At 45.7% G+C, this 12,845-nt stretch overlaps 1 protein-coding gene across 1 annotated transcript in view; it reads left to right on the top strand.

Annotated features, from left to right (window-relative positions):
- Positions 1-12,845, top strand: part of BLTP1 (bridge-like lipid transfer protein family member 1) — a 128,374-nt gene that overhangs the window by 36,189 nt on the left and 79,340 nt on the right. Inside the window, exons 16-24 of the mRNA XM_078603032.1 lie at positions 2,165-2,262; positions 3,015-3,193; positions 6,744-6,850; positions 7,935-8,206; positions 8,914-9,135; positions 9,728-9,865; positions 10,851-11,027; positions 11,281-11,409; positions 12,635-12,754. Of these exons, the coding sequence (XP_078459158.1) occupies positions 2,165-2,262; positions 3,015-3,193; positions 6,744-6,850; positions 7,935-8,206; positions 8,914-9,135; positions 9,728-9,865; positions 10,851-11,027; positions 11,281-11,409; positions 12,635-12,754 (1,442 nt within the window). The remainder of the gene's footprint in view (positions 1-2,164; positions 2,263-3,014; positions 3,194-6,743; positions 6,851-7,934; positions 8,207-8,913; positions 9,136-9,727; positions 9,866-10,850; positions 11,028-11,280; positions 11,410-12,634; positions 12,755-12,845) is intronic.

Below are 12,845 nucleotides of genomic sequence, written 5' to 3'. Positions count from 1 at the left end.
TGGTCAAGCAGACCTGCTGGCCCCCGCCTACCTGCCACAGGTTATTTTATGCATTTGTGGCAGTGGCAGCCAACGCAGATAAACTCTTTTAAGAAATAAAAAAATGGACAGGAATGTTTTTAACACAGGTCAGCGTTACGAAGGTGAAGGTGTCACGCTGCACAGACTGTTTGATTATGACTGGACATGTGGAAAAAAAATGTTGTCGTGTGTATTGGGTTCACATCGCCTTTGCACGTAATATTACTCTGGCTAAAGTTTTACTAAATTGCTTGCATATAAGTCCCTGCATACATGTGTTTGTCTGTGTGTTTTAACGTTGTGCGTTAATATTCTGGTTAAGTTCAAATGAAGTAGTGTATTGATTTGTCTGAGATGTAAATGAATGTCGAGTGATGTCTTTTGAGTTGCATATTTTATAGGCAAGTCCGTTGTATTGCTTTGCACACTCATCCGCATCAAATTGCATTCTTTCATGAGAAGATCTTAGCTATTGCACATATTAATAGTAGATATGTTTCTGTAGATTGCACATTCTCTTACGCAGTGATTTCCATTTAAATGAGCCTTGCATGCTTCTGCACAGGAATCTATTTGCTGTGTGAAATACCATAGGAATGCCACATGAATGTAATGGTTATAATAATATCCCCTGTTGTATGTCAAGCTTTCACATTGTCATGGTTGAGAACTTCAACGGTGGTGTCAAATAATATTTGCTCAAAGCCCCCTGAACCAGTTTTGAGTGAGTTTGTGGAAACCAACTCACTTGACCCTCAGGAGGATATCCGTAGCGGCCAAAGCATTGTCTCAAAAAGCTGGACAGAAATCTCCAATTTAATTTTTGTGGCGGATATATCTTTTTATAACTCTTCAGTCGGCAGAGAAAAATGTCATGTTCGGGAACTGTCCTGGAAGATGAAAACTGTCAAAAATAAAACCTACAGTCGCTTCAATTATCCCCTTCTTAAATGAACATCGGGTAGTGCCATTGTACGCTGTGTGATGGGACTGCGTAATAGGGCCTTATGTTCCAGAATTGTGGAGTTTTTTTTCTATTTGTAAACGGTGTGATCATGTGCACAGTAGCGACTAAAACAATGTATAGCAACACGCATATGCTTACGTTATAGGATACGCCATTAACATTCCCTGTGCAAATATTATTTTTGTGGGGAAAAAAAATGATAATTTAAATTTCCACTGTTAAAATTCACTCCCCTCGTTTCGGTCGCCATATACAAACATCTGAATTCGACACTGATTATCTGGAAAGTTCACGTAAGTACTGTTTGAGTTAGATGCATTTCAGTCTTGGAGTACACTCAAGTTGTCGACATTTCACCCTGGAAGGAGGCAGGTGATGAGGAACCAATGATAAATATCATCCCAACAGGGTCTTGATGAGTTATTCTGTGTATTTGGTTTATCAATCAAAATGTATCGATATTACATATTATTGTTAATAATAATTTACAGCCCATGTTCACTTTACTGCTGGAGGAATGCCTATCCATGCTGTGTAAGTAATGGGGGATGTTTGACCTTTACTTGCTGATTAGTGTGGGTTGGACCTGTCCAGATATAATTTGCCACTGATATGAGCCATGGTTAGGAATCTAATCTGGTTTTGGGGTTTATCGCCACTGCTGTCGTCCCTACATTGCACACATACACACATACGTTTAACCTATCTAGATTATTTAGCTGCTGTCAATATCCACGTAATAAGCCACTTTGTTGAGCTTTCATATGCGGCTAGATTGCTTCTGAAAAATAAGCTCATAGCTCAGTGGGCTTTACCTTGTGAAATAAATAAATATATTTCGTTTAATATTTTGTTATTGCTTTGCTTACCTTTCCTGAACTTTGCACTCCTATCGTGTTTTTGTATTGTTTATTGTTGTAACTTTCTAAAAAGCCCCGACTGGACATTTGTGAAAAAGCTTTATAGCCCATTGGATTCCTCCAGTATAACTAAAGATTCCTATTCTGTAATTCTTAATCGAAACCTATCCATAAACATGTTTCCACAGTATAATCCTTCAGAACGGGTCAACATCTTGGATGGCTGCCTTGTATATACGTGCCTTAAAAAGTGAATCGGATTGAAAACTACACTTGTGGACGTACGATTTTGTATCTTCCGTTTATCATTGCGCAGTTTATCTCGCTGCGTGTGGGGAGGTGCTGAACATCGATTTCTGTCTTCCTTACATCGACTTCCTTCCGGCAACCTGCAACATCAAGTTTGTCCTGAAGGTAAGCGACGTGCACAGCACTCCGATTACCCACACGCACCTGTACTGCGATTATTTTATCATTAAATTTCGATTTAAAGCTTTCGTGACTGCAGGGATTCATCTTCTTGGTTCTTTCAGTAAAGTCACGTAGAAGGGAAATAATAAAATAATATTAAAATGAATGCTGTGGCCATGAAGAATGCGTATTTCTATATCATAAACAGAAGATAAAGCCATTGTCTCTTAATGTAACCATCATGTTTGTTAAATTATCTACGTGGAACAAATTATGAGTATTGCTTTCATGTGCTAAAACTCTATGCTTCCCTCGACATTAATTAGCACATGAATGGTGCGAATGATTAAGAGGATGCTTATTTTCCTTTGGGTTGTAAATACATTTGTTGTAGTTCTGATGTTTGTGTTGCCCCACGTCTATTTGGGGAGAAGAGCGATTTAGTGTATTGGTACGCTTTTTTAAGATGCTGTTTGGGTGCAGTAGATTTTCGACAAGGCACAAAACCAAGGGACAATTGCTATTTAAACCAGACACGTGCATCTCCCACATTGACACACGTTTGTGTCATCATCAGCACTTGGTCAACAGAGACGGGCCAGGCTCAAACCGCGCTGGCTACCCCCCAACCTTTGGTGCCCCTTCCTCACCTGAATAGCCGTACACGAGGAGCACTTGACCCTGCGAGTCTACAAGAGTGAATGGGCAAAGCTTTGCATTGTATTTGTGTGTTTTATTAATTTCATCGTTGCCAGTCGGAGGACGTGGAGCTCCGCCTCTTCCTGCCGGAGAGCCACAGCAGCCGCTACGCGCTGCTGTCGCTCGCCAAGAACAGCTGCTCGGCGGGCCGGTGCGATGCGCCGCCGAGCCCCACGGCCCCCGAGCACGCCGGCGCCAAGCTCAAGAACAAGTGGCGCAATCTCACCGACGCCGAGTGAGCACCGGCTGAATCAGCGTCCTTCATTGCGTGGCCCGCGGGCCACTGGCGGACCCTGGTAGCCCCTTTAGTGCGGGCCTCTGATGCGCGGCCCCCGACAATACACAAATTCTGAAAACACCCCCCCATCGTCGTGCTCTGTCAAACCACAATGGTTTCAAATGTGTGGTGGTGGCCCCTCACACCGATGATGTAATATGAACGAAAGTACCCCCCCTCTAAAAATTAGTTAAGAACAATGAGCAAAACTCCCAGCCCATGCACTGACTGTCTGCCACCTGTGGCCTTGTTACTCGTGCTTTTATTTGCCTTGTCGAGTCTCTCCCGATTCGCGCCGTCGTCGTCAAAGCCTTGAACTAGGAATCCCTCAAGGGTTAGAGTTTAAATCCAAGTTGTGGGTGCCTCCAGGTATTGTGAATGTCTACCACGCTGTGGGAAGAACAGAAAAAGGAGGCAATATTAGCCATCTCTGGTTTGCTAATTGCGTGGTCATGATTACAACGAATAGAAGTTATTAGCAGGAAATTCTAGGAGAACTTGGCAGAGAAGGCTGCACAGTGGGGTGCAAGATAAGCATCGGTTAAACAAAGGTCAACAAAATGTAGGTACAACACCTATAGACAACCACTGGTGATCATCAACCAACAATGGTTGTCTGTCGAAGGAACTGGTTCCCGCCATAAGAACATAGCATTTCCACTGCTGACGGAAATGGGCATTGTCCCATGTTAAGTTGAGCAGCGGGGCGCTTTGATGGTTGTGTCCCGTTGTTTCAACCTATTAATGAAGGAGCACGAATTTATTTCTGAGATCATTGATGTGTCCGTCCATTTGTTGTCATTACTACGCTCGAAATTAGAATTGTAAATTGTATCGAGCGCTTTATTCTTCGTTCATCACTGCGGACTGTTCGCTCAAGTGCAAATTAGATTGTGCCAGTGAGCGTGATGTTGAACGCACTGATTAAAATCTTTCACTATTTCTCATCCATATCCCATTGAGGGGTTCAAAGCTTAATCCCACATTGCCATGCTCATTTTCAGACGGCATCATATTTTATTTAGATGACAATTTAATAACCTTACAAATGTAAATGAATTGAATTTAAAGAACGTAACTCTTATTTCAGGAATGAGAACATTTCACAAAGCTGCTTAATGGGTTTTGGTTTGTGATTATTTAATGAAAGCAATATATAATTCCCCGTCGCACTGTTTTCAATCCTTGCGATTTACCTTCGTGTTGACACAAAAGCGCCCCTCGTATTGAATTTCAGCACTTAACCTAATTGGGCAATGACGCCGGACTCTGGGTTGTAGTAATTACAACAAGAATGGTGTTGTCACAGCACAGGCGCCTTCAGTTTGTGATTGGGACCATATAAAATCTCTCCCCCCCCCCCTCACCGGAGTCGTTGAGCGAGCGATGTGCGGTGTGTATTGGACGGCGAATAACCGACCGTACGTGCGTCGTCTGTTGGAAGGCTTGTCTCTCTCGTAATGCGACAATTGCGGCACTTACGATGGAAAAACATATGAGTGGGTAATTAAGCAGCGGAACACAAGTAAAGTACCACAGCACAGATGCCAGTGAAGCAATTATGACGCAGTGCCGTGGTGCTGCCTGAAAGCTAATTTCACCGTAGAGTTATCAGGATGAAAACAGGAAATTACATAATGCACATGATTAGGGCTCTAATTGTTTTGTCATGTTAATCATCAGTCCCATGTAACCCGTACCTCACAATAATATAGAGTCCTTATCAATCCATTGCTGGATGAAGCGTTTGCACTGTGTCGTTCATCAGGGTTGTTTGATCATACTTCACCATTCTAGTTAGCGTGGTTTGGTGATTGGTGGGGTCCTCAGGCCTGTATAGTTATCCCTCATCACTGATGATGCCTACGGCTAGAATTCAAATTCAGGTCACGGGGATTGTAGCGGCATACATTGTTTGGTGGTCTTGGGCCCCTCTTTCACCAGTCGACATTGATCGGTCAACAACCCCCACGATCGACACAGCATGAGGGGGCTTTCATCCAGTCGTGGATGAACGAAGGGATGGGAAATTATAATGGCGTGACCACGTGATTTGTGTGAGTTAAGTGGATGGGTATACTGAAATACAGTTCTTCCTTGCAAATGACATGTAATGTCATTTCCTTTATCCAGTCCTTTATCCAGTCCATGAGGGTCCTACATTGCGATGTTTGGCTGATTTTGCATTTCTAGATTTGAAGCTTTCGTGACTGCAAGGATTCATACTCTTAGGTTTTTTCGGTAAAGTCACGTAGGTAAAAATAAATAATGAAAATAAATAATAAAAATAAGTAATAAAAATAAATAATAGAAATAATAATAGAAATAAAATAATAAATCACGACGTTTCGGATGCAACACAAGTCTCCGTCATCAGGTGGGACCGTGACAGCTAAAATGTACTGTATCAAGTGAGGCTAAATTGTATTTATTTAAGAGCTTATTATTTCTATTATTATTTATTTTTACCTACGTGACTTTTACCGAAAAAACCTAAGAGTATAATTTAGCATTGGTTGGCCAATTTTGCATCTGTATCTCAATGGGCTCCTACCTTGGTTTAATAAATTTCACCTATCTAGATTCAAACACCCAATATTTTTCCTACCAAGGTTTTGAAATGGCGATATTTAATTGATACGCACAGCTCTGCTCTGTGTATCACACACATCCTTACCAAAGGATGAGCATCTATATACATCTTCTGCAGTGGCTCACTGTTAGGTATGCAGGAAAGATGACAAGTTTGGTTTCAATCGGCAGCTAATGTCCTGCATGTTCCGTGTGAATAACATACCAGTAAAAAAAACTAATTTACAAAAACATAACGAAAAACGTAATTACGCGCCTTCTCGATGTTCAATCTGCTCCACTAAAGCGTGTCTTGCCGGAATAGGCAGAGAGAGAGTTGCGTCGGGTGTGTGCCTGCCTCTGGAAGTGGAATAAATGTCGCGTAGAAGTGCGAAATTCTTCCAGGGGACAAAAGTGAGCAAACATACAGGAGGAAGTGACCTTGTATTGACAACATCAATTTCTGGAAGTTTCTTACAGGAACGAGGGGTAGAGAGGAGGGAACACGGGGGACGAGAGAGAGGTAAGGGAGAGGGCGATAGAGAGGTCACACGGGGGGGAGGTGGGGGCGGCGGCGGGAGGGGAAGAGGGGGGATGGAAGAGTGAGGTGAAATGAGGAGAGATGCGAGGGGAACAGCTGCCCATGGGATCGCTAGCTTCCTGTGAGTAATTTATATTCACCGCCGCCACCACAGCTGAATCAATTAATTGTTATTTCAAACGGGGTTAAGAGCCCATTGAGATTCAATTCCTCCTTCCTCGAGCGAATGCTTTCCACTTGCATAAGTAATACTCTAAATAAGTACTCCTGCGTTCATCAAAGGTGCTTTTGTTTTTCTCAACTCGCCAAGACGTTGCTGCCGATGTTGGTTTTGGCTCACTTCTCCCGGTGGCAGTCTTTATTTTTACCGTTGTCCTGGGGGGTTGGTCATTGCAGGCAGGGCTGGATCGACTGCTGGGATGTGCCGTCCCTGCAGCTAACGTTCGATTACACGTGGCATCCCATCTACCCCGACAAGGCTGACGAGCAGCTCAAGCACTCATGTGAGTCACTGGGCGTGCCGGCGTCGGGGACGCGCGCACGCGGGCGTACGCACACCACCTCCTGCACGCTCTCATCCTTAATGCGCCGGGATCGGGTTTTCACCGTTAATTTAATCGTATCGTTAGATGTCCCGTCGTGGGGAAGCCTTTTTGTGCATGCCGAGGTTGGTTTACGTGGATCATGACTGGTGCTGTGGGTCACATTGTCCGAGATGAGCGTACACTTGCACCTTTGAAATCGATTTACGACGGATAACTTCACCTTGCGATAAAATCGGCACCAGTCTGAAAATGTGTAATTGAATGTAATGGTTAAATAATGTTGCGCGATAAAAATCTCGCATTCGTGATCGAATTAGCAATGTTAAAATTCATGGCAAAGACTAACATGCCCCACTTATCCGGACGTTCTGTTTGGGTCAAGTTCTGTCAGTGAGCTCATATTAAGGCTGACGCAACACCCACGAGGATAGCATGTCCAGAACCAGGCCCATTCCCCCCAGCCGTTATCTCCACAGTGCAGATATTGACAACATCAGGTACTCATTTCAGGCTGAATCAGTCTCGTGGAGGCCTGGGCCAGGTTCAGATTTTAGTCGGCACTTGTATTGTGCTTGGCTAAGTATTACATCTGGATTCCTGCGATCTTAGCACCGTGCGCTTAACCACTCGGCATGTAACAGTCCAATGCCCACCAACCACAAGTGAATTAGAATTCTAGGGTACAATTTTATTCATGAATTTTTGCTTTTCTCTCAAATTATTTAAGGGTCCAGTTTATATTGCTTGTCTCATCTCGGTATAATTTGCACTCTCCCGTTCGCGCTCTTAGTCTAGAAGTCAAAGGAGCAGAAATAATAGATAATCGATTCTCACTTCATTAAATACATGTATTGTGAGCATAAGTATCCACTTTAATGGACAAATCAATACATCCCTCCTTACGACTACGTCACCGTACTCCACAATGCACACAAACGCAAGACGGCACACGGACATTACACGAACACGCGCACCAATGTACTTGTCACTGAAAACCAAGCGTGTGGCTTAATTCACTTGGTGCCAACGGCGTTGCTCACAGTGTCGGAACTGGAGGAGGAGCTGCTTGCGGCCCTGCGGCCCTTGCCGCCACCGTCACACGACCGCCGGCCCTCCAGCCCACGGGCCACCTCCGGCGGCGGCGGCGGAGGTCGCCACTCCCCTTCGGCCGGCACGTCCCACCCGCTACCCTCCGCCGCCGACTTCGACCCCACGCTGCTTCTGCCCGACCGCTTCCACGTGGAGCTGGAGGTGGCGGCAGGCTCCCACGTGCTGCTGTACGGGCCGCTGCTGCAGGGCGTCCTCGCCGTCAAGGTCGGTCGAGCTGGGTCTGCCGTGTTTGCCAGACTGTGGCTATATTTAAAGATTTTAGAGATTAAGATTTATTTTGGTTTCAGCACGAAGCAGGAAGGGCCTAATGAGCTGCTAGGCTTTGTATCGTACGCGTCTGTCCATTCGGATGTCTCGTAGAACATTGCAACCCTTCATGTTGGCGAGTGGCTTACGGAAGTGGACCTCTCAGCAGAGTTTGAATGTTTTTTTATTCTTGTCAGTATGGATTTTCTACCTGCATTCCCAGAGAAAATGCTGCATCATTAATTGGTCTGGCATTCTAAGCAGGAATCTCCCAATAAGAGTGTTGAGACTCATCAATACTTCTTTGGATACATACACGTTTAGTAGTATTAATATTCAAAATTATACCATTTATATTACTTTTGTTGTCCTTCCTCTACACCTCCGATTAGCACAGTTGGCTTCATACGGTGCGAAAGAAGTTAAACATACATACACTATGCAACAATAATACTTGTTTACAGATTTATCTAACAGGAATAATACGATAAAAAATTGCCGGGTTACGCTCCACACAAGGCACTCATACCTGCACAGGTGAGTGAACCACAACCGGCAGGTGCTTTGCGGTGTCTCCTTCTACACTGGCATTCCAGTCGTGACGCCACCAATTCACAACTCTGGGGGGTCCGGGGCGTGCGGTGGGGGTGCTGCGTGCGTCACAGGAGAACTACTTTGGCGTGTACGACAAGTACACGGACTTCGAGTCGTCGCCGCCCAGCCCGGGCATGTCGGCGTCGCCCTCGGGCGCTTCGGAGTGGATGTCGGTGCGGGTGGAGGAGGAGGGCCGGCGGGAGCGTGGCGAGGGGCTGCACCCGCTCTCGCTGCGCCCCTGGGACATCACGGTGCTGTGCAACCTGCACCAGGTTCACGGCAAGATGCCAACGGTGAGCGCCTCGCCTCTGCAACGCCGTCACTTCTCTCGGAGCCCCACCATCATCATGGACATGCCTCCTCCGAACAGGTTCTCAGCTCATGGGGCTAAACGTCGGACATGGTGTTCAACAACACGTGGTACAGTTCGAATGCACATGGGAGTGTTTTCTTTAACTTATGGTTTTGTGGGTCCTGTCCTGGTACTCAAATTTTCCTCCCACACGCAGAAGGATTTGGCCGAAACCTTCTAATGCAGATATTGCCTGTAGGGGATTGGAGTGACATGAGAGGGGAGAAGTATGCAGGGGCAAGTGCAGAAGGGATCTTGAAGACGAGTGCTATCTTGAAGTTGATCTGGGATTAGATTGGGAGGCATTGGAGGGATTGGAGTCTTGGATGATCAATGCGTTCTCTTTCACGAGGTCGAGGCGAAAAGGGTGGCGGCGGCAGCATATTGAATCATCTCGAGTTTCACGTTGAGGGGTTTGGGGAGGGCCGTACAGGGGAGACACGCAGTCGTCAAGTGGAGATGTGATTCGGGCATGGATGGGGGTCTCAGCTGCCAGCTGGGTTAAGGGCCTGACGCTGTGTCTCGCCGTGCAGCACTGCAGCGCGGAGAGCTCCGAGTGTCCGTACGGATTCCTGGAGCAGCTCTGCTTCGAGATGAAGAAGGGCTACAGGGAGACAGTCCTGCAGCTCGTGATGTCCCCCATCACCATCTACCTGAGTGACTCGTACCAGGTGACCACACGCCCCCCCCCCCCCCGTCTCGCCCCACACGGCACCCGTTTCTGGTAGGCAACTGAACGCCACCTGGTGTCATGAGAACGAATGAACCAATTGCTCCTGAGCCACGTGTAGTGATATTAGAGCAACATGCGAACATCATGAGTGATTGTATCGATGTGATCATCATCAGCTGCACCAGTTATTTCCTTTCCGCTGCTAGTTGGGTGGCAATCGTTCTATGAAGATACATATTTTAGATAACGTCTGGCAACAAAAAAAGAACGTTTTCTCAACAGTTGAATTAGCAGAGTATGAAACGAAAATGTGTTCTCCGTTCTTAAAATATTGTGTTGGACGTTTGGCAAAAGAACGTTAGAGCTCTGATAAATGAGGGTATAAAAATTAGCTCTGTAGATAGTAGGGCCGTTTAACTTCCACGGCCCATTCTCTGCCACAATTATCCCCATACTTCTTCTTCTTCTCCTGCATTCTCATTTTATTTTTGGAATTTTAGGTTGTCCCGTTGCACGATGTAATGTCTCGATTTTGAAATATACTCACGGTCTCCATTGGATCTAAACTGGTAAATTACAGGTACCGGAATGTAAGATAATTGAGTTGGAATGGTTAGAGGCAGATGTGAATTTGTGTGTGTAATGGTGGGGAGCGGTAGTGTAGCAGTTAGCACTCTTCGTTACGAACCCAGGAACCTGAGTTTGATTCCTGCTCACAACCAACACCAGTGACGATTATTTGAACCGGTCCTGGGTCTCCCCTAGGTCGACTTGGCCTCAAATGAGTACCTAGTGCGGTGTATAAACATCGCCACTAGGGATACAAAGTGTGGTGCTGGCCACCCACCCCCTCGTGCGCTGTGCCAGCCTTCATAGGTGCTGCTTGCTAACAGCATTTGCCCCAACAGTCTGTTAAGGCTATACGGGGGATCTTTGCGTTCTAATGGAGAGTGTTAATGAATATTGATCTCGTGCCCCAACAGAGGCCGTCTGCCGGCAGTCACCTGGGCAAGGGACACCTGAGCCTGTCGGGTCTGCAGATGAGGGCCCACGCGATGTTCTCGGGCAAGGGCCTGCTGCCGGGCAGCGACACCTTGGAGTACGCGTGGCTCATCGACCTGACGCTCGGGAAGCTGGCCGCTCGACTCACCGCCCCACAGGTGTCCCCTCTTCATCCTTATGCACTTCCATGTATGTGGGTTGCGTGGGCGAGTAGCCGGGTCGTCTACTTACACAACGGTTCACCGTTTTAACTGGGAACTGGGAGAACCAGGCAGCTCTTCATTAAGAATCTAAATGTGTCGGCATATTATTACGAGGGCTCCTTTCATTTTTTCGGAGGGGGGGGGGAGGAATTCAAATGTTTTGCTAATGAATGTCCCAAATGCTGCCTCCTTTTGTTTCTCTTTCTAGCTGAGCACGCTGCTGGCATGGGTCAAGACGTTTGCGTTCCACGTGCAGTGTGAGGAGTTTGAGCTGGAGAAGCCGAACCCGGTCATGCCATGTCAGCATGGCATGGACCAGCGGCACTGCGACGCAATGGTGAGGGTACAGCGCGTGTAGTGACATTGTGCTCGTCAGATTCGGTGAAGGTCAAGGGGTCATAACAGCCACTGTTTAAGCTACCGCGGCTGTAGCAAAGTCATCCACTGTTTAAACTGTTCTCCAAAGTCTGCTCTAAACATATCCCTGCACCTGGATATAGGTTCTCTCTCCCTTACATGCCAGATAAGGCTACAGATAAATTGGAAAATCTTATGTCGGCTCCAGTCGTGGCTGAACACGATGTGTGGAATGACAGTGATTCATAGATTAATGTCAATACTTGGGCTGCATGCATTGAGAACAGGTCGTGCAGGAGTTAAGATGTTAAATCATGGGAAGATGGTGACTGCCTGGGGAGGCCTTCATCCTGCAGTGGAGAGAGATGATGGTACGTTATGTACCGAGAGGGGACTCATTCCACCCCCCCTACTGAACACATGACCTCTTAAAAATGCTTTCCCTAAACAATGTGTGGTGCAGCAGCGGTATCCCATGATGTTTTATTTCCTCTGATTCTTCCCTTGGGTGTTGACTGGCGTGCTGAAGTTAAATTAAAATGGGTTATGTTATTTAAATTGTGTACATCGTTGAAACGTTTAATTAAAGGCTTTAAAAAAATATAATTATATAAAGCCCAGGCTAGAAGTACTCATATTTGCCAGTTATCAAAGAGGTTCTTCATATTTTATTTGGTTAAAATACTTTGAAGGTTTAGAAAATCGTAATTGGGTCTGTTTCAAAACATACAAGTTATCGCCAAAGGAGCCCTCAGGGGATGAGGCATAAAAATACTTTGCATAATTTCGTACTATTTCCTGATGAAATGAATATATAGCTTTTAATAAGTCACTTTAGGATGCATTGGAAACATCAAGTTGAACAGACCAAGCTGCTGCTCAAAGTTGAATCTCAAAGGTGTTTGCTGTCATCCTTGTAGTTGTAATTTCATTATTATCCTACCGTGGATCAAGTAGGTCTTAAAATTAACACTGACTTTCACAAAATAACACAGGCGGCCACGCGGAATATGTGTTCAGCACCACGTGTGTGTACCGCATGTAAAGTATTAACGTTTAGTATTTTTCTCATATTTGCGCATTGCAACTTCACGTGAACTAATACACCTTCAAGTAACTTGTATCGAATTTCAGCATCGCATGAGGTCTTGTACTCGCCGGGGCATGCACGTGAAGACTTGGTTCATGTTCTTAAATATCCGCAGAATTCAGCCACCTCGGCTGTCTGCCCACTGCCGGATGACCTCAAGTACAAGATGACTCGGCTGAGCATAGATGGGCTCGATCTGTTTCTGGTTGAGTATGGATGTGCTGCTAACTTTAAGGTAGCAACTTTTCCTTTTCACCTCAGCTCTCTGCACCACAAGTCGTTTATTCTCTCATGCCTATACATAACTACCATAGGTACATTTGAAT

This window comes from Lampetra planeri, chromosome 19, assembly GCF_965212315.1.
Source record: "Lampetra planeri chromosome 19, kcLamPlan1.2.h2, whole genome shotgun sequence".
In the NCBI taxonomy this organism is placed as follows: domain Eukaryota; kingdom Metazoa; phylum Chordata; class Hyperoartia; order Petromyzontiformes; family Petromyzontidae; genus Lampetra; species Lampetra planeri.
The sequence above is the reverse complement of the archived record's forward strand: the minus strand, read 5'-3'. Positions and strand labels throughout refer to the sequence as shown.